This window comes from Lacerta agilis, chromosome 10 (assembly GCF_009819535.1).
Source record: "Lacerta agilis isolate rLacAgi1 chromosome 10, rLacAgi1.pri, whole genome shotgun sequence".
NCBI lineage: Eukaryota > Metazoa > Chordata > Lepidosauria > Squamata > Lacertidae > Lacerta > Lacerta agilis.
The window spans coordinates 10,619,272-10,646,206 of NC_046321.1; the positions used below are offsets into that span (position 1 = coordinate 10,619,272).

General features: G+C 45.4%; 1 protein-coding gene across 1 annotated transcript in view; it reads right to left on the reverse strand.

Moving 5' to 3' along the window:
* The window catches only part of ST8SIA1 (ST8 alpha-N-acetyl-neuraminide alpha-2,8-sialyltransferase 1), a 66,869-nt gene that overhangs the window by 18,921 nt on the left and 21,013 nt on the right, over positions 1–26,935 (reverse strand). Inside the window, exons 3-4 of the mRNA XM_033162848.1 lie at positions 8,399–8,508; positions 2,603–2,695 (exon numbers count right to left, since the gene is read on the reverse strand). Of these exons, the coding sequence (XP_033018739.1) occupies positions 2,603–2,695; positions 8,399–8,508 (203 nt within the window). The remainder of the gene's footprint in view (positions 1–2,602; positions 2,696–8,398; positions 8,509–26,935) is intronic.

Sequence of the window (26,935 nt, forward strand, 5' to 3'; positions counted from 1 at the left end):
AATCTCAAACCTTGAAATGAACAGCATAAGGAAAAATAATGTCTGATGGAACCACAATCCCCTGTTCGAAGTCTAGCATCAACATCAAGGGTCAAGGATATAATATTTGTTTATTAATTGAGAACACCCACCAACTGCTTAATTAAATGATCCTTTCAATATGAGCCTGAGAGATACGGTGCAGAGATTAACTGAAACCAAAATACAGTACTGCAAAGAGATTAAATTGAGCCAAGCTATCATTGATCAAATTAAACAAGTGTGTCTGGGCGTGAGTGTTTCAACCAGCAAATAACAGACAATGTTTTTTCCTCTGGAACCGCTTCAGCAAAGTATTATTAATTGTTGTTAAACGACACACAGTTATACCGAAGAGGAAATAAGATCTTATCCAAACTTAGTACAAAGAAATACGTTTTTCATGGCTTTATGGACATTCAGCAAAGAGGAGGCTTAAAGACACACCATTATTCTTAATGTAAGTAGCTGGAACGTCTTTCTTAACACCTGCAATAATCTGTCTTCTTCCTGCTCTATGGTCATCTGTTTCTTCTCAACATTACTAAGTATTGATTTAAGGAGCAGAGTGGAGAATCCATTTCATGCTTTCTCCCAGACAAGGGCTGCAATTCTTTTAATGTCACAGAATTTAAAGCTGTGCTGAATCGCCCGCTACATTTTCACCAGGTAATTATTATTATTCTTCCTAATATGAAATAAGGAATAATTCGTTCTGACTTGGGAGATCTCTGCAGAGAACTGAGCTCTAACCCAAATTCATGGACAGCTTACAGGTGAAACTCGAAAAATTAGAATATCGTGGAAAGGTTGATTTATTTCAGTAATTCAACTTAAAAGGTGAAACTAATATATGAGATAGACTCATGACATGCAAAGCAAGATATGTCAAGCCTTTATTTGTTATGATTGTGATGATTATGGCGTACAGCTGATGAGGACCCCAAATTAACCATTTCAACTTTGGGGTTTTCATAAGCTGCATGCCATAATCATCACAATTATAACAAATAAAGGTTTGACATATCTCGCTTTGCATGTAATGAGTCTATCTCATATATTAAACTCCAGTAGCTAATGAAAACAATTGCTTACATAAATTGACTTTTCCACGATATTCTAATTTTTTGAGTTACACCTATATTAAGCCACCCTATGACTTAGGAAATTTCAGTTTGCCGTCAAACATGTATTTGTAGCCATAAGGTCTAGAAACTTGTTTGAAAATGATATTTTTTAAAAAGCTGAGACTAGGGCTGGGCAATATATTGACAAATTGTCCAAAACTGGTTTGAAGTCCATATTGTGATACTGGTTTGATAATTTCTAACCTGGCAATATATCATGAATCATTATGTGTGTTTCCGTGTGTGTGCTATGCAGAAATAACGATGTGGGGGAAACCGTGAAGCCAGCTAATGCTTCTCTCAATTCCTGTAGTCCCTGCTAACTTTGCCAGCTCAGATCTCCCCTGGCTCCAGCAGAGGGAAATGGATTAGAACAGTCACTGGCAAAAATCCCGAGGCTGGAAAAACCATGAAGCCAGCCAACATCTCTAACATAGCTCCATCCTTATTTCAGATATCGTGATATATCGGTACATCACGATGTTTAGATGGTGATATATCATGATGTCCAGTACTTTGGCCACCTCATGAGAAGAGAAGACTCCCTAGAAAAGACCCTGATGTTGAGAAAGATGGAGGGCACAAGGAGAAGGGGACGACAGAGGATGAGATGGTTGGACAGTGTTCTTGAAGCGACTAGCATGTTGTTGTTGTTGTTGTTCAGTCGTTCAGTCGTGTCCGACTCTTCGTGACCCCATGGACCAGAGCACGCCAGGCACGCCTATCCTTCACTGCCTCTCGCAGTTTGGCCAAACTCATGTCAGTAGCCTCGAGAACACTGTCCAACCATCTCATCCTCTGTCGTCCCCTTCTCCTTGTGCCCTCCATCTTTCCCAACATCAGGGTCTTTTCCAGGGAGTCTTCTCTTCTCATGAGGTGGCCAAAGTACTGGGGCCTCAACTTCAGGATCTGTCCTTCTAGTGAGACTAGCATGAGTTTGGCCAAACTGTGGGAGGCAGTGAAAGATAGGCATGCCTGGCGTGCTCTGGTCCATGGGGTCACGAAGAGTTGGACATGACTGAATGACTGAGCAACAACAACATATCATGATGTTGAAAACCTGGTATCACCCAGCCCTAGCTGAGATTCTAGGGAAATTAAGATATGGGTACTCATTTGTCTTGCACCTGATGCACTCTGATATCCATCAACATATATGCTACCCTAACCATTCTGTCCTTGTGCCATAAACATGCCCGGCTACTTTTTCAGACACTTTGCTGCAAAGCAATTTAAGGTTTGCTGAAGTGTGGCACTGCTGTGCTAAGATTTATTAACTCATTGGATGAGAAATTGCTCTCGCCTTCAGTCTGCCGAGCTCTTCCAGCGCTGCCTGCAGAGGAATATAATTATTCCACTGCCAACACCGTGACCGTAAACGCCAACTCTCTCCCCACCAGCACCCTTGGCTCGGCATGCCAGTTCCTTTCAGAAGAAACAAACAATCTGCTTCCTACCTTTTCTTAATTATGCTGGGATTTGCAGTTACCAGCTGAGTTTTGGACCCAACGTCCTTGCTGTATTCACTGGTGAGAGGTGGAAGATTGCATCTGAAAGAAACAGAAACACACCATGTATTTTAACTTCTCTGCTGTTCCCCCCCTCTTTCTTTCTTTCTTTCTTTCCGCTGTTTGAAAAGAAAAACTTGATCGAGCACAAAAGACTGGCATTACCAAGCAGTGGCTGGAGTCCAGTGGCACAGAATCAATGAATTGTAGAGTTGGAAGAGACACACGAGGGTCGTATATTCCTGGGTACAATCCCTGGCATCTCTAGTTAAAGGGGAACTACATGGGCAAGACTGCAAAGGCCAGCAGAATTTGGCTCCTTTGAAATATTTCCGCCCCAGGTGGTCATTACAAGAACTCTGGAACAAAGTATGAGTGCCTGAGTTTCCTTCCTTCCTCCTCCCTCCCAGTCCCCTTTCCTCTTGCGCCTTTTGGATTGTCAAGCTGAGGGTACGGACCACATCCTCAATGACATTTCAGAGTCAGCACTCCTGTCTTTGCTCTTAACCTGCTCTGGGAGCTTATGGATGGAGAGCAGGGTAAGAATGCTTTAAATAAATAACGTATAACAAATAAAGTGTTCCTACCTGCCTGCAAAGAGTGAGAGGTCTGCAGGGAACCCTGGCCCCCTGAGATGCCATCCCAAGGATTACTGGATTTCACCAATGAATGCTTGTCATTGTTTCAGTTATTTAATGCACATGTATCTCTGGCTTTGTTCAAAAAACTCGGTGTCGCTAGTTCTCCTGTGATCTCCCGTGAAGACTGTGTCACCATATAGTCACTAGGTGGCAGTAGACTTAGTTGCATCTGTGTGGAGTCCAGAGTGGGCATGTCTGTTTCTGTTCTTTTTGAAGACAGGCATGTAAGCCATGGCATGTATAATCAGCCAAAGGCCGGGGAGAAGAGGAATGTTATGGTACCCGGCGAGCTTCCCTGGGGAGAGCATTCCACAAATGGGGAGCCACCACAGAAAAGGCTGTTCTTGTGTTGCCACCCTCTGTCCCTCATGACCAGGGGTCGCCAAACTTACCTGGCCTCAGGCTGGTTTCTCCAGCGCCGATCGCGCGGCTGGCCGGAGGGCGGGGGAGCGCACGCCCACATGCTATTTCCAGCGCTCTTTCGGGTTGACGGAGCGCTGGAAATAGCTTGCGCACATGCGCAAGCATAATTTCTGGCGCACTTCTGGGTCAGCGGAACACCGGAAATAGCTTGTGTGCATGCACACGGGCCTCCGCACACCCAGAAGTGCGCCAGAAATGACGCTTGCGCATGTGCACAAGCTATTCCTGGTGCTCCGCCGAACTGAAAGTGGGCAGTCGCGCCGGTAAGAGCAGGGGGTGGCAGCGGGCGGCGGCGCGGGCCAGAAAACCGAGTCCTTCAGGCCGCATCCGGCCCGCGGGCCTTAGTTTGGGGAAGCCTGCTCGTGACGAAGGGCCTCAGATGATGATCACAGGGTCTGGGGTTAGTTCATATGGGAAGAGGAGGTCCTTGAGATATTGTGATCCTGAGCCATTTCAGGCATTGTAGGTCAAAACCAGCACTTTGAATTGGGACCAGAAACAAATTGGCATCCAGTGCAGTTGGGCCCCAGGACCAGGGCCATCTTAAGGGGATCGGGCACCCTGGTGCGACGATCCCTCGGTGTCCCCGGTGGGCCACCTCTCCGCCCACCTCCCTCCCACGCTGGCCGCCCCTCGGGAGGGGGGGTGGGCGAGCGGAGGATGAGGGGCGTGGCGCTGCAAGCCGGCCACCCTCCGGAGCCCCAGCTGGAGCGCTGGGAAGGGTGCGCTAAGCCCCGCGCCGCTCCAGCGCCACGCCCCTCATCCCCCGAGGGGCGGCCAGCGTGGGAGGGAGGTGGGCGAGCGCACCCTTCCCAGCGCTCCAGCTGGGGCTCCAGGGGGCAGCCGGCTTGCAAATTGCCCGCCGGCGCGCGAGCGCCCGCCCATGGGGGCGGGCGCAGGTGGGGGGGCGCCCGGTATGCCGGCAGGCTCGCGGGGGCGCCCCTGGGGGGCCTGGCGCCCTGGTGCACCACACCACCCAGCCCCTATTACAAGACGGCCCTGCCCAGGACTGTTGTATGCTCAAACCGTCTTGCCCCAGTGAGCAACCTGGCTGCTGAATCCTGCACCAGCTGAAGTTTCCGAACCATCATCAGAGGCAGCCCCATGTATAACACACTGCAGTAATCTAGCCTAGAGGTTAGCAGAGCACAGACAATAGAAGTTAAGCTATCCCTGACAGGGGCGCAAAGCAAAGCAAAGCTGATGGAAAGTATTCCGCTCCATTGAGGAGCAACAACAATGGACCCATAAGAACCTCGAAGCTGCATACCTGTTCCTTCAGAGGGAGTGCAACCCTATCAAGAGCAGGCAACCTCCCATCCATCCGGTCTAGGGGACCACCCACTAACAGAGTCTCACTCTTATCTGGATTGACCATCAGTTTGTTGGCCCTCATGCAGCCCATTACCAAGGCAAGATAGCAGTCCAGCTGTGTGTCGTCAGCATATTGCTGACAATGTACTCCAAACCTCCACATAACCCCACCCTGCAGTTTCATGTAGATGTAAAACAGCATGGGGGATAAAATTGAACCCATGTTGAAGGCTCCACAGGATCCAAGAGCACTCCCCAAGCATCACCCTCTGGAAACGACCATCCAAGTAGGACTGGAACCACCACTGCAGAAGGATACCATGGTTGATGGTATCAACAGCTACTGAGAGGTCAAGAGAAATTAACAGGGATACATTTCCCCTGTCTCTCTCCTGACAAAGGGCGACCAAAGCAGTTCCTGTGGAGTAAACTGATTTAAATGGACCTAGAGAATCAGTTTCCTCCAAGAGTACTGAGATCTGATCCACGGCCAACCACTCAAGAACCTTGTCCAAGAACGGGAGATTGGCAACTGGCCAGTAATTACATAGATTTGATATAATTACTTTATCTCAATACCGATCAGCCAAAAGATTGGAAGTATGTTCAAATCAGTCATGGATACTGTTCCTTTGGGAACTCAAGTTTACTCCATCCCAGTAGGAGCTGTGTTTTGTTTTTCTCACTAGGATAGCTTCATCAGACAATATTGCAGAAAACGAAGGAGTAGCCAGATGGAAACTCAGCAAGAACCCAGCTATTCAGACCAAACCCTGTGGCTTCTAGACAATGGAACAGGAGAAATATGCTGATTGCCTGCATGCATCTTAATGACACCAAACCCACCAAAAAACAGCCGGAGACCCAAGTTTGGGAAACCCTGCATTAGACAATCTACTCTTCAAGGACTAGCTGGAGGACTGCCTTTTCCTTTTGCTCTCACAACTCCTGTGTGACATTCATTCGTTCATTCATTCATTTGTATACTATACTGTGCAGAAAGGGGATAGAGAGAGGGTCCCCCCACAATAATACTAGAGCTTAGGAAGAGTTGGGGGTTCAAGACAGACAAAAGGAAGTACTTCCTCACACAGTAAATTTGCTCCCACAAGAGATAGCGATGGCCAACTTGGATTAGACCAGATGGGTGGAGTATAAATTTATTTATTTATTTATTTATTTATTTATTATTATTATTATTGGATGATAAGGCTCTACTTACTGACAGTAAGAGCTGTTTGACATTGGAATGGTCTCCCTTGGGACATTGTGGATTTTTAAGCAGAGGTTGGACAACCATCTGTCATGGATGGTTTAGGTGAGATTCTTGCTCTGTGATTCTATGATTCTATAACCTACCTAAGCTTCACAAAGAAGCACGTGGAATGTCATTCTAATCCAGGCTCCCCAGCCCTAGCAGGAATGTTCTGAGGGGTGCAAAGGAAGGAGAAGACACCAGATCAGTCTTTCCCAAACCTGGAGGGGAAGTTGTAGTCCAAGTTGGTGGCCATCTTGTGGTTGCAAATTATGCAGGACCAGATAGGCTTTTGGCCTGATCCAGCAGAGCCTCTCTTATGTTCTTATGCTCAATTCCATAGTTTAAACGTGTGCCAAATGAAGAAGCTTTTTCTTTTGTCTGTCATTAATCTTCTTTCAACATTCAACTTCACCAAATGACTGCTATATTTTGAGAGGAGGGAGGAAAGGTCTCCCTACCCGCTTTCCCTACCCGACTGTGTTTGACTGACATAGATAAAATGCATTTCTTTTCAGAAAGAGGCCCCCCTCCCGTTCCTCAGATCTCCTCCCACTAAGATGTGCTGTGAAATTTCACATTTCACTTCACCTTGATCTGTGGAACCCACAACTTGTCAGCTTGCTTGTACTCTCCTTTACACACATCACATCAATATCCTTCCCAGCACGGGGAACTGACAAGAGAAGCCAAATGCAAGCCCCGGCTCTGCCGCCTTTGAAACCCTTTCAAAGCCTCAAAGTGACATTAGCGGTGCGAGGGCTGGGGGCCAAGTGAGCTCCAATTTCTTCCTATCTGTGAGGGCTATTAAACTCTTCCATTTATGCCTAAGTGAGCAACAGTCCTCCGTGGCTCCAAAATATCACGCTGGCAGGAATTACAGGCCAGAACCTAATAATTGAATACTCCAGGAGAAAACGGGCAGTGCTCTAGGGATAAGGAGCCTTTTGTCAACATCCATGGTCAGCAACTAGCTTTCTTGGGAAGCCATTTTGAAAACAAGGCCGAGGCAGGAACCCCAAGACCCCATCCACCAAAGGCCCGTTCACATTCCTCATGCCACGAATTTTGCCGTCCTTTTTGCCCCTGAGTTGCCAACTGGGAGGTCAGGTTACATAGGCAATGGCCTCATGGCATTCAGACCACTGGTCCATTCGACTCATTGTTGTCTATACTGACTGGTAGCAGCACTCTGGGGTTTCTGACAGGGGTGTATCCCAGCCCTATTTGGAGATGCCACCTGAGGCCTACTACAGGAGATGCTCTGCCCCTTAGTTTCAGTCTTTTCCATTTAATTTTTCTTATCTTTATCGGATTTTATCCTAGGAGCGTATTTCAAAAAAGCAATAGTAACAGCATCGGGACACCGGGAACTGCCTAATGCCAAGTCTGACTACTGATTCATCTAACGTTGAATTGTCTACACCAGGGTTTCCCAAACGTGGGTATCCAGCTGTTGCTGGACTACAACTCCCATCATCCCTAGCCAGCAGGACCACTTGGTAGAGCATGAGACTCTTAATCTCAGGGATGTGGGTTTGAGCCTCACTTTTGGGAAAAGATCCCTTGCTGGACTAGATGGTCCCAACTCTACAATTCTAACTTCATGGAGCTGTAGCTCTGTGAAGGGAATAGGGGTCGCCTAAGCACTCTCAGCAGCCTGTACAAACTACAGTTCCCAAGATCCATGGGGTGTGCGCAAGTGTTTCAAGTGGTATCGTAGCGCTTTAAATGCATGGTGCAAATGGAGCCTTAAGACTCTTCTCTTTCTGAGAAAACAGGGTCCAAAGATCTTCTGTGCAAGGAATCCAGAAGGGACCTGAGTCTCTTCCATCTCTCTTAGTTTTCTGTTTGATTAAAGCACCTTCACTCAGTCATCTTCCCCTGATCCCTCTGAAGAGCGACATGCATTGTTAAGGGAAGGAAAAGGCCTATCTGCCATGGCTCTTTCCCACCCCCTATAAATCACCCCGAGGGAGAAAAAGAGACCATCTACGGTTAATTAAACACAAGCTAAAAGGAAAAAACCCATGTCGTTGGATGGTTGTGGTTGCGAAACGAGGGGGATGGAGGGGTCAGGGACGCCATGCCACAGCGGGGCCACTGTCTTACCGCATGACAAAGTCCGCTTGGTCTATCTGTCTGCCGCAGCCGCTGTTCTTCAGAATCCCACCATTTCCTACCACAGAGCACTTCTTCAATGGCAGCTGGAATGGCGTTGCCTGGCAACAGAAAACAAGGCCCGTTTTTATGGACGAGTTCACACAGGAGCTTCAGGTGGAGACCAGCTAAGCGGGAAGGGGTTTTAGGGAGAGGTTAGGCCAAGGCTAGGAGCCAAAAGCGGAGCCCTCCAGATGTTGTAGGACTACAACTCCCATTGGGCCCTCTCCATGCTCCGCGTTGGCCAGGGCGGAGGAGAGTTTGGAGGGCAACAACATCTGGAGGGACACGGGTTTCCTGCCATGGCAGTTTTGTTATCCATCGCAGAAGGGAAGGTTTCCAACTTTCTATGGCGGAAAAAAACCACATCACATATAATCAGAGGAACAAACAGGACAAGAGCTGACCATCATTGCAGATCTAAGAGAGTTTACATTTGGATACATTGCCACCTCTTCGGTATTGGACTTATTAGACCTCTCAGGGAAAAATACTCAGAGGATTGACCAGGGAACTGCCTCACAAAGTCATAAATTATGGTCTCTCTGCTTATTTAATTGTGGTTTTGACTGCAGTTCATAGAATCATAGAAAGATAGAGTTGGAAGGGACCTTGAGGGTCTAGTCTAGCCTTCTGCAATGCAGGAATCTCGACTAGAACATACATGATAGATGGCTGTCTGTCCAACTTCTGCTTGAGAACCTCCAAGGAAGGAAAGTCCACTACATCTTGTGGGAATCTGTTCCACTGTCAAACACCTCCTACCACCAGAAAGTTCTTCCTGGTGCTGTAGTCAGAATCTGGACAAGAATTTGCAGAAGAGGGAACTGAGAGCGCAAGAAAAGGCATTTATGACTCTTATGGTGAGAGTCGAAGATTCCTCCGTTCAAGCTCATACCTATTATGCAGCAGCAATTCTCCGTTGTTAATTATGCCAATTTCCCACAGAGGCCGACAATATTGAATGAAAAATATAAACAATATTTATACTATTATAATCAAGGCTGGACAAAATTTGAAGCGCTTCGGTGCCTCGGGCAGTTGGATATTAATCCTGGCGCCCAGGAATGTAAATATCTTCTGGGTTCTTCAGCAAGCTGCTTTCTAAGAAACATCATGCAGGGGCCTGAGAATACAAATCATCCTTTCTAGCCTGGCAAATGATCAGCATAATCTAATTATGTCTGCACTGTAATTGTTATAGGATGCCTTAGTAAAAAATAGAATGTTATTGTTAGCGGAGTTATAGGAGTGCGGGCACAAATCTAGGGAACTGTCTTCTGCTGAAGCAGACCATGAGTCTATTTAGCAGGGGTGGGCAATCCCAGGTCTGGGAGTTGCTTGTGGCCCTCCAGACCTCTCTATCTGGCCCTCATTATCCTCCCAAGACCACACCACTTCTTCCCAGTATATATCCCTAGTTGGTTGCTCTGTATACCCTCAAGTGTTTTTGCATGGCTGAAACTGGATAGCTCAGTCAGTAGAGCATGAGACACTTAATATCAGGGTCATGGGTTCGAGTCCCATGTTGGGCAAAAGATTCCTATATTGCAGGGGGTTGGACTAGATGGGCCCTTCCAACTGCACAATTCAAGGAAATATCCCGTTTAACTTAGATATTGCCTCTTGGTTACCTGAATGGAAGGTAGAGGGGTGTTTGTGTGTGCGTGCAGAAACCACCGACTTCTGCCTGGCTGGAATGCAGCCTGCTGGACAAAAGGTAAAAGTCTGAATCTGGACTCAATCACCACTAGTCCCTGGCTGCCCAAAAATTCACCATAAGAGAATGGAACCTGGGGCTGAAAACATTTCCGACCATATTATCTACAAGGTCTTATCCCACCCCAGAACCTAAAAACTCTGGGATTTTCCGCATACAAAACTCTACCCCTAAACTAGCCTAGTTGGTACAGCAAGAGACTCATAATCTCAGGGTCGTGGGTTTGAGCCCCATGTTGGAAGATGACCCTCATGCTTCCTTCCAACTCTACAAATTCTATGATTCTATGGTTGCTCCAAAAAGCCATTGTCTTGATTCAGGCCTGAATAAGGGGATCAAATTTCTCAGTAAATCCTCATTCAGCAATGCTGCACTCCAAGCTGCCTTATAGTAGGTCAGCTCACCTCAGTGTTGTCTACTTTGATTGTGGTTCTTTGGGGTCTCGGGCAAAGGAGGTTCTTTTGCATCACCTGTTCTTTTAACCAGTTGACATCAGGTATGGAACCTAGGGCCTTCTGCGTGCAAAAGCGTGTGATCTACCCCTGATATTTCACCTGGGACTCATCAGCATGCAAGACCTGCAGTCCACGGCGACACTGCAGCCCCTGCTAAATGCCACATGAGCACCACACCTTGGGGAGGGGAGAGGGAAAATCTGAGAAAGAGGGAGCTTCTTAAACCTGCATGTATTTTTCACCTTTATTAAAAGCACACTGGATAAGTAACTAACAGCTCAGGATCTTCCTTTGGAGAATTTCCTTGGAGGAGTTTGGTGATTCCAAACCCTTCCTCTTTGCTCTCACAAAAGATGGACCCAGGGGAACTCAATTGCTGGTTTTTGCTAGAAGCTCCCCAATATAGCACACCCCTTGCTTTTTTCCTGTAAGACCAATTGCAGTCGTTAACAGTCGTCAACAGGTTTTCCACACCTATCAACCATTCCCACTACCCTGCTGAGTAATACCCCTCCCCACTCTCTCACTATATATAAGGGTCTGGTGACTTCTGCTTCAGTGTATCTGAAGAAGTGTGCATGCACACGAAAGCTCATACCAAGAACAAATTTAGTTGGTCTCTAAGGTGCAACTGGAAGGAATTTATTTATTTTTTTATTTTGTTTTGACTATGGCAGACCAACACGGCTACCTACCTGAAACTTCATCCCATTGGACAGTGATAAAATACAATGCATGCAGTTGTGCTGTAGATGTGCAAGCAGGCAGCCTTGACTTCTTAATTTCTCAATACCCTGGACCACCAAACAGTTAAAGCTTCAAAGGTCAGCACCAGCGGTTTGCATTGGTCTCAGTAAACCAAGATAAGTGCTGCTATACCATGTACCTTGGTTCTCAAACGCCGAAAACCTGGAAGTAAGTGTTCCAGTTTTCGAACGGTTTTTGGAAGCCGAACGTCTGATGTTGGCTATTGTTTCCAGGGCGCCTGCACCAATCAGAAGCTGCGCCTTGGTTTTCGAACATTTTGGAAGTCAAACAGACTTCCAGAACGGATTAAGTTTGGCGCTTTTGTTTTTGCTATTTATTTTGCGGTTTGTTTGTGTTTTTAGGCTTTGCGGCTGATTTGCTTTTGTGACTGTGTGGAACCCAGTTCAGCTACTGATTGGTTGTGTGACTGTGGAAATGGATAAAAGCCCCCCCCCCATCCAAACAATGACTATCATCAGTGTGGGCAAGAAGAAGAAAAATATTCTTAATTTTTATCATCTACAATACTCTCTTATTTATTTTATAGTACAGTACATTGGTTACTGCTTTCATTTTATGGATCAATGGTCTCGTTAGATAGTAAAATTCATGTTAAATTGCTGTTTTAGGGGTTGTTTTGAAAAGTCTGGAACGGATTAATCCATTTTGCATTACTTTCTATGGGAAAGCGAGCCTTGGTTTTGGAACGCTTTGGTTTTGGAAGGGACTTGCGGAACGGATAAAGTTTGAGACCTAAGGTACCTCTGTATGTTCAATCTGCCTCTTAAAATAATCTGTGCATCATAATGACAGCCTTTTAGCTAGTGGAACACAGATGAAGTAATGCATGAGTAATGCAACAAAAGGCGTCAGATGTAGAGATGGCCTTGGAAATATGATGAGGTCTGATGAAGAGACAGAGAAACCAGTAGGAGAACACTTCAGTCTCCCAGGACATTCTATAAAAGATCTCAAAGTAGCTGTCTTAATACAAAGAAATTTCAGAAATAGACTGGAAAGAGAAGTGGCTGAATTGCAACTAATCACCAAACTTAAAACCATGGAGAAACCTGGTCTGAACAAAGACATTGGATTCTTATCTCATTATACATGACAAAGCTATCTTTAGCCATCTCACCCCTTGCCTTTCCCTGCAAGACTAATTGCAGCCATTAAGAGTCGTCAACCGGTTTTCCACACCTATCAGCTGATCACCCATTCCCACCACCCTGCTGAGTAATACCCCTCCCCACTCCCTCACTATATTTAAGGATCTGGTGACTTCTGTTTCAGTGTGTCTGAAGAAGTGTGCATGCGCACGAAAGCTCATACGAAGAACAAATTTAGTTGGTCTCTAAGGTGCTACTGGAAAAAATTTTTTATTTTCTGATGAAGTGGTCTGCCTCACCGACAGGAGCATGTCAGGCCACAACACCACAATAATATGGAAAGTATCAACCCTTAAACAGGAAGCTCGCTTGGAGAGTAGCGATACAAAAAGAGGAAGTGATAGGGGGCGAAAGACTTCTATCTGCACTCATAAAACCATTTGTTAATCCCCAGGATCTTAGGTACTCTTCCAGAGTTTACTGTTGTGTGATTCACAAAAAGACGTAGCCTTAAATCAGAAGGATGCTTTGGAAAAGCTGTTTTGTATTAAAGACGTGTCTGGCGTTGGCCATAAACCCTTACAGGCTCTGACTAATCGAAAAGATGTTGGAGTGCTGCTTTACAATAGCAAGAGGGGAATAATGGATTCTATTCTGCTTTCCCGCACTCCCCAAATTCTATAAAAATAAACTGAGTGTATCTGAAGAAATGTGCATGCACACGAAAGCTTATACCACAACAAACTTAGTTGGTTTATAAGGTGCTACTGGACCATTTTTTATTTTTATAAAAATGAGCGTTAGGGACGGAAATGTGTTGCCACTAAATGCCCAAAAGGGCTCTGGCATGTATAGTTTCTCCAGTGTTTATCCTGAAACTGCTCGAGGGAGTGGAATTTTTCTTCTTCTTCTTTTTTTACGCATCAGTAACACATCTTAGGAAGTGGTGACTAAGGTGAGGGCTTCTTGACACATGACGAGAAGAAAGCAGAAGATGCTTGCAAATAGCCACAAATCTGCAGGCGCTCCATGCGCAAGTTATGAATGGCTATTTATCATGCAGTTGGGACTATTTATCATGCAGTTGGCAATGGAATGTCACAGTGTAGGGTGGCTCCTGATAAGGTGGCCGTGCCCATTTCCAGGATACTCCATTCCACACCCCTTTCCACCAGTTCTGTCACCAGCTCAGAACTCCTTAACCACTGAGCAACCTTCAGTCCTCTTTGGGCTCTTCTGGTTCGGTTCAGTTCGGTTCAGTTTCCCTCCCTAAAGCTTTTTGCACTTCTACAACCAAAGGCAGGCATTGGCAACCTTGGCCCCCCAGATGTTTTGGGACTACAACTCCCATCATCCCTCGCTAACAGGACCAGTGGTCAGGGATGATGGGAGTTGTAGTCCCAACAATCTGGAGGGCAGAGCTTGGTTATGCCTGACCTAAATCCCTTATTTGTTTGGTAAATGAATAACAATTATTATTATTATATATATATATATATGAAAGACCTTAAAATTCTTACAACATTCCCCTGACTTCTTCTACCTTCCTTACCATATTTTGATATGATAACATTTTGACTTGCCAATATGACTCTGAAATGGGATTAACAGAGCAAAAAACAAAGAAAGATTGGAAAGCATTTAAAGATTATATAGGGAACTCAGTGGAAAGGGCCAATCTCCTATGCAACATATGAGTGGGCCCAAGACAAGCAGAAAAAAAGGAGAGATAATAGTGTGCATGCACACGAAAAGCTCATACCAAGAACAAACTTAGTTGGTCTCTAAGGTGCTACTGGAAGGAATTTTTTATTTTATTTTGTTTTAGGTATACAAACAAATGTAGTTACAGAAACCGCAATAAAAGATTAGGCTGGAAGTTAACACTGGGGGATGGGGGGGTGAAAAAATGTATTATTTTTTTGTCTATATTTAATTTTTGTATGTTTTCTTTCTCTTTCTTTGTGAAATGATAAATTGTGAATTTTTAAAAGCCTAATAAAGTTTATTTAAAAAAAGAAGATGCATTTTAAATAAAAGGACACATTCTACTCATGTAAAAACACACTGATTCCCGGACCATCCACAGGACGGACTGAGAAGGCGATTGGGCCGCATCCGGGCCCCGGGCCTTAGGTTGCCTACCCCTGCTCAATAGCTATGGAATGTGAAATGACAGCTGGACAAGAAAAATGGGAAACTGGGAAGCAGGGTGGGATCTTCCACAAGAGGGCCTGGCTGGCTGGCTGCAGCCCTAAACAGGAGCACTTGTTATTACAAGGATGAGACTCTACTGCAACACATGGTTGCAGTTCACGCCTGCAATTATTAAAAGACTGATCTTTCACTCAGCAGCGCTTCAACTTGCGCAGAGCCACAAAGCATGGAGGCCAGAGGAGAAGGGGGGGACAAGGTCTGGGGGTTTAGTACTGTGAAGGCTGACTTCGTTATGTGAATAAACAAGTGAATGGATGAGGCTGCTTGAGATCACAGCGAGCTGTAAAGACCCTTGGATACACTCATTGTTTCCTGGCGCCAATTAATACAGCGACACATTTTTCAGCAGCATCCAGGGATACATCTGATTAAATGTTGTTTCTTCTGTGCGACTGCAGCCCCAGGGAAACAACCAGACCTTTCAGGATTTGCTCAGCCTCTGAGTCAGACCAGACACAAAGTTTGCAACCTTTAAAAACGGTGTTTTTCTTTCTTTCTAGATCAGTGGGGACAACATTCAACTCTGAAGCATATTTTTTAAAAATTAAAACGTTTCATACATTAGCATGAAGTACCATTCACCATACACAGGACTTCTCGGCTATCATCCTTCTTATCCCATGTTAAATCCAGCGAAGCATTTGCATTTCGGGAGGAAAGTGTTTGTAAGGCACAGACACAACTGTCTCTAAAGACTGACTGAATAAACTACCTTGAAAGCATAATGCTCGTGCTCTGGAAGCCAGCGATATGTGCTAGCAAAATGGAGAGTGTTTTGAACACAGAGAGAGTTTGGGAAATAGTTTTGAATAAGAGCAGGCCAACAGCCATCTAGTCTCGAAGGTTGGAAAAGAAGATTAGACAAATTCATGGAAGATACTGCTATCAATGGGAAGATGGAGCAAGCTTGCTTTCTCCTGCTCTGGAGGATAGGACTCGATCCGATGGTTTCAAGTTACAAGGAAGGAGATTCCAACTAAAAATCAGGAATAAGTTTCTGACAGTAAGAGCTGTTTTGACAGTGGAACGGTTTCCCTCAGGAGGTGGTGGGCTCTCCTTCCTTGGAGAGGTTGGATGGCCATCTGTCATGGATGCTGTAGCTGAGATTCCTGCATTGCAGGAGGTTGGACTAGATGACTCTTGGGCAGTGTTCAAAATTCACCAGGCACCAGGCATGGGCGTAGCCAGGGTTTTTCTTGGAGTGGGGAGGACCTTTGTTACGAGGGGGCAGAACTGAGCTTTCTACGACTCGATTGGTCAGTAAGTTTAAGTATTTTTATTTATTTGGTTCCCGGTACATTTCCGAGCACAATTCAAAGTGTTGGTGCTGACCTTTAAAGCCCTAAACGGCCTCGGTGCAGTATACCTGAAGGAGTGTCTCCACCCCCATCGTTCTGCCCGGACACTGAGGTCTAGTGCCGAGGGCCTTCTGGCGGTTCCCTCGCTGTGAGAAGCCAAGTTACAGGAGCCACAGATAAAATACAAAACTCTGTACAGATACCGTGACTGTCTGTTGCTGTTTCTACTAAGTTACAGGAACCAGGCAGAGGGCCTTCTCGGTAGTGGCGCCCGCCCTGTGGAACGCCCTCCCACCAGATGTCAAAGAGAAAAACAACTACCAGACTTTTAGAAGACATCTGAAGGCAGCCATGTTTAGGGAGGCTTTTAATGTTTAATAGACTATTTCATTTTAATATTTTGTTGGAAGCCGCCCAGAGTGGGTAATTATTATTATTATTATTAACATGATGGGGGGTAGTTGCCCCACTGGGCTTGCCGTCCCCACCATCTGGAAGTGTATGCCTGGGAATCCTTGGATCTTGCCTGTTTTCACACCCTTTAGAAATCTATCCAGGATGTTTCGTCTGCACAGTCATGACAAATTTCGGGAACCAAAAAGCCGTGTTGACTTTCGAGCTGTCTGGCCCGGAAATGGCGACTAGACATTCTGGTTTGGCGATTGTAACTTGGGTTTAAGGAGCCATTTGGCACCTCTATAAATTTTAATGACAGCTGTTAGCCTTGATGGCTATGCTCTGCGTCCACAGTTGGAGGCAGCAATGCTTCTGGACACGATTTTCTGGAAATAATAATAATAATTTTATTATTTGTACCCTGCCCATCTGGCCGGGTCCCCCCAGCCACTCTGGGCGGCTTCCAACAAATATTAAACCACAGGAGGAGGAGAGGGCTCTTGTGTTTGGCTCCTGCTTGCAGGTTTCCCACAGGCATCTGGGAGGCCACTGTGAGAACAGGACTAGATGGGCCCTTTGCCTGACCCTTACACTCTCAAAGTCATCTGTGCTGAAAACTACAGCGAGGCCCAGGAGAACGGAAAGGGTTGCATTCGCCACATCCTCTCCTCGGCCTCAGGCCTCCCCACAGAAATTGTGTCAAGGAAGAGCTAAGCTACCTTTCTTCCTTAGGGCTTAACCACACAAGGCACACAAATGCACATAATCAAAAACTCCCAGCAGCCAATTCTACAGTCATACCTCAGGTTGCGTACTTTTGGGTTGCATAGCAGAAGCGCCCTGCATGGCCCGGGCAGAAGCAGTCTGCCCAGTTCGCGCATGTGCAAAAGCGCGATATCGCGCATGCGCAAAATGGACGCTCGGGTTGCATACTTTTCGGGGTGCGAACGTTCGAAATCCAAGGTGCCAGTGTGCCAATATTTCAGCCTCTCTCTCTCACACACACACATGCACACACTTGGGAGAGAAGCGCCCTGCATGGCCTGCGCAGAAGCAGTCCGCCCAGTTCGCGCATGTGCAAAAACGCGATATCGCGCTTTCGCAAAATGGACGCTCGGGTTGCATACTTTTCGGGGTGCGAACGTTGGAAATCCAAGGTACCAGTGTGCCAATATTTCAGCCTCTCTCTCTCTCTCTCTCTCTCTCTCACACACACACACACTTGGGAGAGCAGGAGTACCATGTAGCAGCAATGGAGGAACCTGAAGGCTGGATTTGGCCCCGAGCCAAAAAATTATACGGTATATAGACCTCGCTGCTAACCACTTTGTCACTCGCTGCTGCTGCTAGGTCAAAGCGGGTGTCTGTTGCAAATCAATGATGGAAAGACACCGAGACAGAACAGCCTTCCCCCAAGAGCGAGAAAATGTGAAATCCATCTCACACCTTGGAAACCATGCTAGACAGGAGTGGGGGGGGGGAGATGTGTGGACAGGATGGGGAGAGGCATGCTGGGAGGAAAGCAGAAGACAAACCCCAAACGCAGAGAACATGGAACTAACATACCTTCGAAAGCGATTTCCTATGGAGGTGCAGTCGTATTACCATCACTCTCAGTTTACATAGTACAGTGGACACTCCGGTTATGTACGGCTCTGGATACGTATCTTTCAAGTTACGAACGCGGCAAACCCGGAAGTGCATTCTTCCACGTTTTGCCGCACGTGCGTGTGCAGAAACGGCGCCTCTGGTTACGGATTTTTCGGGGTGCGCATGGACCCCCGGAACGAATTAAATCCGTAACCAGAGGGTGCACTGTACCTATCTGCTTTTCTTTTCTTCCAGGATAAGGCTAGGACATGAAAATTAGTTTTGGTTAGACAATCCTATCCAGATACGTAACTCTGCCATGGGTGTTATTTTAGAATGCTTTTCTTTTTAAAAAAATAATCCCACTTGTTTTGAAGATCTGCTTTTATTGGTATTTTTTATGTCAATATTTATCACGTAAACTGCTTGCTTACAGGTTTTGATTAAGCGGCATATCAATCTAGTTACTTAATCAAATAAACAAACATTCAGTGATGGATCATATGGCAAAAGATAAGGGGGGGGAGTCCTTTTGCAAAATCCCGTAAGATTGTAATTAAATCATATTTAATTTAACCGCTTCACTTTAGTTGTTATCAAAGGGCTCAGTTTTCAAGAAGCTTGAAAATACTTTTTAAAAAAATATATATTATTCAGCCACCGGGAATCTTGCAAGTGCTTTTTAATTAGCCCTGGAGATTTGCAAGGAAAGGTTTGTAACAGCATCCAAAATTGGATTTTGATCACGCTGAAGATCCTGGTGGTATTAGCAACAGCAGCACAAATGCTGCAACCGATGAGGTTATTTATCTTTTTCAAAAAAAAAAAAAATGTGATCTTTCCCAAGGCTGGTTACCAAATCCCCTTAAATGAAGCCCATGAGAAGAAGAAGAAAAGGTCTGTTGGATTTTCCAGTGCCATCCTAGATTTTTATCTATCCCTGAACTCTGAGAAAATGCTGGATAGTTGCAAGATTAACAGCCATTTTACCTGTGTCTCCCAGGATCACTTCACACACTCTATTTTTACATGTACACCTAAACCCAAAGTGTGAATGCAAAAACAAAACTGAGTGCAAATAAAACGCATCATGCAGATGGCACTCCTTGAAAAGCTGGGATTCGTTGAAAGCTCTTTGTTATGTACACCTTATTTATGCATTTATTTTCCAGCCCTGTTTTTCAGTCGGTTTTTTTCCCCCAAGAAGCCTTTCGGGAAGCCCCTAGACATGTGTAACTGATTTGTCCTGCTTTGCTCACAGAAAGATTATGCGTAGGTTAGACTATGCCCAGTCTTCATTGAGCATTCGCCCTGATTTGCTCCAGATGTTGGAGGCCATCAGGTTGGCCAAGGCTGCTCTATTTGCTCATGGTTTTGGGGGAACCTGTGGTCCTCCAGATGTGGTTGGACTACAACTCCCATCATCCTTGAGCAGTGGCTAGGCTGGCTGGGGCTGATGGGAGCTGGGATACAAGCACATGTAGATGCCTAGTGCTCTATATAGCACCAGTGGGAGTATCCAAGGAAACAGAAGATTCAGGATTCTACCTGAATCACATCCCCTATCACTTGCCTTTTCTCTGACTTCCGAAACGTTTGGAAACCAAAGCACGGCTTCCGATTGGCTGCAGGAAGCTCCTGCCGCCTATCGGAAGCTGCGGAAGCCGCGTCGGACGTCCAGCTTCCAAAAGAACATTTGAAAACCGGAACACTCACTTCCGGTTTTCGGTCGTTCGGGAGCCGGGACGTTCCGACTCCCAAGCCGTTTGGGAGCCGAGGTACGACTGCAGTTCCTTTTCGTACACCTTGAACACGAACTAGTTACTCCTTAAAATGAAATTTCCGAAGCCGAAGAGCTGTTAAGGGCAGCCCCACGTACAGCATTAGCAGTAGTCTAGCCTCAAGGCTACAACGGCATGAGTGACACCCGTCAGGACGGAATCTGACATCAACAAACCCGTTTGGCCGTGCTGCATTTGGGGACATGAACTTCCCCTGCAACAATGCTCTTGCAAAGTGGCATTTATTTCTGTTAAGCAAACGCTTAAAACAGACAGCTGACCTTTCAAAATGCCACCAAAGGGTGACGAGGCTTCAACTGAGAAAGGGGAGGAGGCAGGAATCTGCCTGGAAAGGGCCAGCTTTGCTCCAAGGGGAGAGAAGGGTCAAACAGCTTCTTTCATCTGCGCTTGTGACAGAAGAAAACTGTGGAAGCATTGACGGGTAAAAACACAGGAAGAGCCTAATGGATCACGTCAAAGGCCCAACTAGCTCAGCATCCTGTTTCCCCAGTGGCCAGGCAGATGCCTCTTAGAAACCAGTAAGCAGGATCCGAGCACAAGAGCGCTCTTCCTTCCTTTGGTTCCCAGCAAATAGGAGCACTATTGCCTCCAACTGTAGAGGCAGAGGACAGCCATCATAGCTAGTAGAAATCGACAGCCTTCTCCTCCCTGAAAATGTCTAATCCTTAAAAAAAAAAAACCACCCAGATTCTATAGTTTAACTATGTGAACAAGAACAAGTTTAACTATGTGAACAAGGCAGATAAATACATTTTTTGCTAAAGAGCGAAAAGAACAGGAGAGTGATAGATTTAGAAAAAAATATAGTTCCCTGTTACCCAATTTCCCCCAAAGGCGTTTTTGCCTTCCAAATGCTCAATAAGGCTTTGATATATTTAAAGCAAAATGGTTGTATTTATTGTACGTTTTCAGAATGCCATTATTTAACTTCATCAGTCTGCTTATTCAATGTTACTACAATCACAGAAATGGAGTGTGTGTGTGTGTATCTATCTATCTATCTATCTACCATAAATTCAATTTAAGTAATTTCAAGATACTATTTTAATTCTAGATACAGTACATTTAGATGCTATTTTGAATCAAGATGGTGGGACTGAATCTTCTCCTTTTTCTTTCTTTCTTTCCTTTCTCAGAATTCCAAAGCAACTTTGGATACAAGGCTGCTAGTTAGGTATAAATCAGTCCTTTAAAAGTAGGAGAATAGCAAACTCTGAATGCATCAATGCCTTGAGCTGGTGGTGAAGAAAAATTATTTATCTGCTGAATACTGTTCTGATTAAATCAGTAGAGCAACAGCCCCTTCTGCAGCCTCGCCACAACCTCTGAGCATTTCAAAGCAGGACTTGTTTTCAGAAGAAGTTGCAAAGTGAGAGGCAGATGGGGCTTGGTCATCTGAGGAGGGAGCCCATCTAGGAGAAGGAAAATTGATCCTAAACCTCTGCTGCCTTGCGGGACATCTTTGCGGGGGGGGGGGGTGTTAAAGGCTCAGAATTAAACCCTGAACAAGAACAACTAATGTTCTTCCATCAGCAGCATCAATGAAATTTATACGCCGCTTGGTTGTAGGAAACCTCAAACCCGTTGACAAAAAGGAGTGGCAATAAAAATCAAAGGAAATTTGCAGCCCCACTTCAAAACGTACAAAAGTCAAAATACTAAAATAGATTGAAATTGCCTCAACAAAGGGAAGCTGTTTTTAATTTCGCTGGGGTGGGGGAAAACGGTCTGGAGCAGATGGCACAGGTCACGGAAAATTTACAGGGGAAAGAGAGAAGTGAAACTGACAAACGGAATCTGCTGCCTCAGGGCGAAATCAGAGGAGAGAAAGATTCACCCAGAGCTCTTTGGCCAAGCCTCTACCTCCACCCCATCTGAAGCCTCCCTTGAAGACGGCAAAAGTTGCATTGCTTTGGGAACAGAAGATGTACAGTGTCCATACACCCAGTGCTTCCCCCTAAGCAGATACAGAAAGCAGCAACCTAAAATGTGTCTTGTTCATAATCATGCCGACATTTGTTGATTCTATTCCTACTGTTTCTTTTTCATTTATGCATTTCATTATATATATATATATAGAGAGAGAGAGAGAGAGAGAGAGTTCAATTGTAAAACCAAAAACCTCCAAGCAGTGTACAAACTGAATGCAATGTCTCCACCCCAAGTCAGATAGGAGAGGGGGGCTATAGTTCCCATAGAATCACAGAGTTGTAAGGGAACCTGGGGGTCATCTAGCCCAACCCCCCTGCAATGCAGGAATACGCAGGTGTCCCCTTACGGGGATCGAACCTGCAACCTTGGTGTTGTCAGCTCTATCCAGCTGAGCTATCCAGAATGTAACACCAATAACCATTTTTAGTAAAAACAATTAGTAAAACCATCCAAAAGGTAAAGATAAAACGAGCAACAGGCTGAAAGCATTATCAGAGTTCTAGGTATCTGGGTAAGGTTGTCTAAGCAAAAAATGTTTTTAGCAAGTGCGCAAAGAGTTAAGTAGAGGCACCTGGCTGGTATCAATATTTTTTTTCCCATCTATTTATTGCTGAATTTATACCCCAGCTTCTTTTTCTCCAAGGTGGCTCAAGATGGCACACCTGGTTCCTCCCTGCTTCTTCATTCAATCCCCATAACAACCTTGTGAGGCATGCCAGGTTGAGAGGCAGTGACTGGCCCAAGGTCACCCAGAGAGGGGCCAAGTGAGGATTTGAACCCTGCTCTCTCCAAAGCCTGAGTCAGACACTCTAATCCCCATGCCACGCTGGCTCTCTACCAATCTCAACAGCGCTACTTTATGTGTGCATTGATAAAAGATGTCTTTGTCGGCAGGTGCTAGCCAGCAGCCTTTGGAGGAGGCGTGCGGGGGAAGAATCAAAATACAGTCCTGGCAATGATTGTTTGGGTTTCGGCACGTCTCTTCTCCCTTAGGCATCTGCAGCGCTGCGAGCTTCATTCATTAAACCAAAGGCAGATGTAACAATGGTGCCGGCTGAACGTGAGATGTCACGAAACGAGAATGACATAGGCCATGACTAAGCCTCAGGGCTGGACTCCTACGTGCAGTTTATTTGAGAGCCAGCCTCGCTCATCATACTCGGGGCTTAATTCAGAATAAAAAGCCTGCACGTCCCCATTGTTTTCCCGTGCTTTGCCCCAACTGAAGAACAAACGGAAATTAAAAGAGCCTCCCTTTGTTAAGGCAATTTTAATCTACAGGTGGGTAGCCGTGTTGGTCTGCCATAGTCGAAACAAAATAGAAAATTCTTTCCAGTAGCACCTTAGAGACCAACTGAGTTTGTTCTTGGTATGAGCTTTTGTGTGTGTATCTGAAGAAGTGTGCATGCACACGAAAGCTCATACCAAGAACAAACTCAGTTGGTCTCTAAAGAAGAAGAAGAAGAAGAAGAGTTTGGATTTGATATCCCGCTTTTCACTACCCGAAGGAGTCTCAAAGCGGCTAACATTCTCCTTTCCCTTCCTCCCCCACAACAAACACTCTGTGAGGTGAGTGGGGCTGAGTAACTTCAGAGAAGTGTGACTAGCCCAAGGTCACCCAGCAGCTGCATGTGGAGGAGTGGAGACACGAACCTGGCTCCCCAGATTACGAGTCTACCGCTCTTAACCACTACACCACACTGGCTCTCCAATAAAGTGCTATTGGAAAAAATTTTCTATTTTGTTGCAATTTTAATCTGTTTTTAGTATTTTTACTTTTGTATGTTGTAAAGCAGGGCTGCAAATTTTCTTTGGTTTTTTATCGCCTCGCCTTTTTGTCAACCGCTTTGAGGTTTCCTACAACCAAGCGGCGTATAAATTTTATTGATGCCGCTGCTTGAAGAACGTTAAAAAGAACCTGGCGGATCAGGCCAATAGCCCATCCAGTGATAGACTCACAGTCAGTAAGAGCTAGAAGGGACCCGAGGATCATCTAGTCCAACCCAGGGCAATGCAAGAATCTCAGCTACAGCATCCATGACAGGTGGCCACCCAACCACTGCTTAAAAGCCTCCAATGAAGGAGAGAGTCCATCAACTTCCGAGGGAGACCACTCCACTGTTGAACAGCTCTTACTGTCAAAAAGGTCTTCCTGAATCTCACAGGTGCCCGTGGGAAACCAGCAAGCTTCCAGCAAGTGGTGTTCAGAAACATTGCTGCGTCCAACTGTGTCACCACAGCGTAGCCACCAATTGTTGGAGTAACCTGCTCCAACAATTCCAGAAGGTCGTGAGGTTTAGAGAGGAAGATAGGAGGTTCAGGGCTGAAGAAGCAAAGGCAGCCGAAAATAAAAGGACTGCAGTCGTAGCTTGTAGTGCACTCAATGGTAGCGAGTGAGCTCTCCTGTCCTTGAACAGAAGCAGGGGCTATTTATTAGGAATTTGTATAATAACGTCAGCATAATAACAACCAATAACAACCAAGCATAAAGCGCCCTTCCGGGCGGGAAACAGCTTCAGGGACCGTTAATCTGGGGGCTTCCTGGCGCGCTTTTCCTGGAGCGGAGGGAACTCAACTCCAGCTCCGTGATCCCGGCCGGATCTTCTTTCTCTCCTCCGCGCGCGGCAGCACAAGATCGGCAAGAGGCGTCGGAGCGTATTCCCACAACCAATAGCCCTCTTTCCCACAAATTTGTCCAACCCTCTTTTATTTATTTTTTAAAGATTTTTTAAATTTGAATTTTACAATTTAATCAGCATAATCCATTAACATAAATCACATAAGGAAATAAGCATAAATCCCCTTTCCCCCACCACCACCCATAGACTTCCCTCAACCTCCCCTTCCGGTTCTCTCTAATCTTTTCTCATTCTGCATATTCTAATCTAATCTTAATAATCATTCCTCTTTACTGAAAAAAACTCTTATTTTCTTCCCAAAAAAATTATATCAAACCATTTAAACCCCATATTCCACTTGTTTATTTCCACATCATTTTTCAACATCTACCACATTAGATGTCTAACCCTCTTCTTTCAAAGCCACCCAAGTCAGCAGCCAACACCAACCTCCTGCAGCAGCGAGTTCCACAGTTTAACTGTGCGCCGCATGAAGGAGGACTTTCCTTTTTTCTGTCCTGATCTGCCCATTCTTATCTGACACATATAGCGGGCAAAGGATGCGGAGCAGGAAAGAGGCCACTCAAAGTCTGCACAAGGAACGTTCTAGAACTATTGCTGTTAAACGGGGAAAGCAACATCAACAGCTCCCCAATTTTTTAGACCCGAAGGAGCTTTTAGTGCTATTATTCAACAGGCCACGTCTGCTTTGTGTTGATGGTCACTGTGCCTGCAAATTGAACTATTATTATTATTATTATTATTATTATTAGTGTGCTTGAGTGTATTTATTCTTTAATTTCCTTTTTTTATTTCCTTGTTAAAAATAATAATTTAAAAGCAACATGCTACATCTGCACCATATATTTAATTTGTTCTGTTTTATTGTATTGTATTAATATCCCACCTTTCCAACGGGTCAGTGCATATGGCTTTTAACCAGAAGGTTGGTGGTTGGTTGAAATCTATTCAGGGGCAACAGTGCAGGGGGTTGGACTAAACAGGGTTGGCATATTTTGAAGAGCGAAAAAGAGGATACATTTGCCAACTCCTACTTTTAACTACAGGGACACGGATGGCGCTGTGGTGTAAACCACTGAGCCTTGGGCTTGCCGATCGGAAGGTCGGCGGTTTGAATCCCCGCGACGGGGTGAGCTCCCGTTGTTCAGTCCCTGCTGCTGCCAACCTAGCAGTTTGAAAGCACGTCAAAGTGCAAGTAGATAAATACAGGATAATGAAGATACAGGATAAGATAAGATACAGGATAATGAAAACTCGAACCACACGCCTTCTGAATAGTTTCTATCCAAGAGATTTGATTGCACTTAATAATGATCTCAGGGTCAGTAGTAAGAAATAGTAAGCAGTGAGTAGTAAGGAATGAGACAGGCTTTTAGGTTATGCTATGCTTTTAATAGGTTATGTTATACTCTGGATTATGTTATGTTTTAATAGATTATGTTTTAATAAGGATGAGAGTGTTGGAGATATGTGCAAATGTGTATGGTAAATCCGGTCTTTGGGTGTTTGATTTTCGTTGTTGTGTATACTGTGTATATACGGACAATGACAATAAATAAATCTAAATAGGTACCACTCCGGCGGGAAGGTAAACGGCGTTTCCGTGCGCTGCTCTGGTTCGCCAGAGGCGGCTTAGTCATGCTGGTCACATGACCTGGAAGCTGTCTGCGGACGAACGGCGGCTCCCTTGGCCAGTAAAGCGAGATGAGCGCCGCAACCCCAGAGTCGTTTGTGACTGGACTTAATTGTCAGGAGTCCCTTTACCTTTACTTTTAACTATGGATCGCTAGAACGACTCTACTATATGTAGGCTATAGAAGCTGTGATATATTGCTAGTAGCAATGTTCCTAACTTTCAACAAAACAACAACAACAATAAAAACATATTGCTCCCTCACTTGCCACATGAAAGTATTTGGACTCATGTTCACGTCTTTGTGAACATAAGTGTGCACAAAACAATTTATTAAACTGTTTAACATGTACATATGGGCTCTCCTTAAGGGCAGGGGGGGGGTGTTAACTCCCCCTGACTCCTTCTCCAAGATCTTGTAGCTGAGCCAGCGTCCTTTTAGTTCAGCCACAAGAGAAGGGATTTATATAGTATGTATAGCTAGTTTAAGATGCTTCTCTGTTGCGATTCTCTGCTGCAGACTAGCTTAGCCAGGTATCTTAGATCTGAGTCTAACGCACTAGAAAAAATTTCTTGGGTTACCGGAAACAAAAAACCGCAGACATTTTGCCAAATTTTAAATATCTACCCCGACAGAAATTTTAATCCTGAAAAAGAGGGCATGTACCCTGGAAAAGAGGACAGGTCCTGGGAAAAGAGGACATATGGCAACCCTGGGTAACCCTCAGGGTCTCTTCCAATTCTATGGTTCTCTGGTTCTCCAAGCAGCTCAAAGTGGTGTACATGGTTCTTGCCCCCCCATTTAATTCCCACAAGAACCCTGCAAGGCGGGTTTAGGCTGAGAGGCAATGCCTGGCCCAAGGCCACCCAGTGAGCTTCAAGGCTGAGTGGGGATTCGAACCCTGGTATCCCAGGCCTTAGCCTGACACTCTAACCACGGCACCACACTGG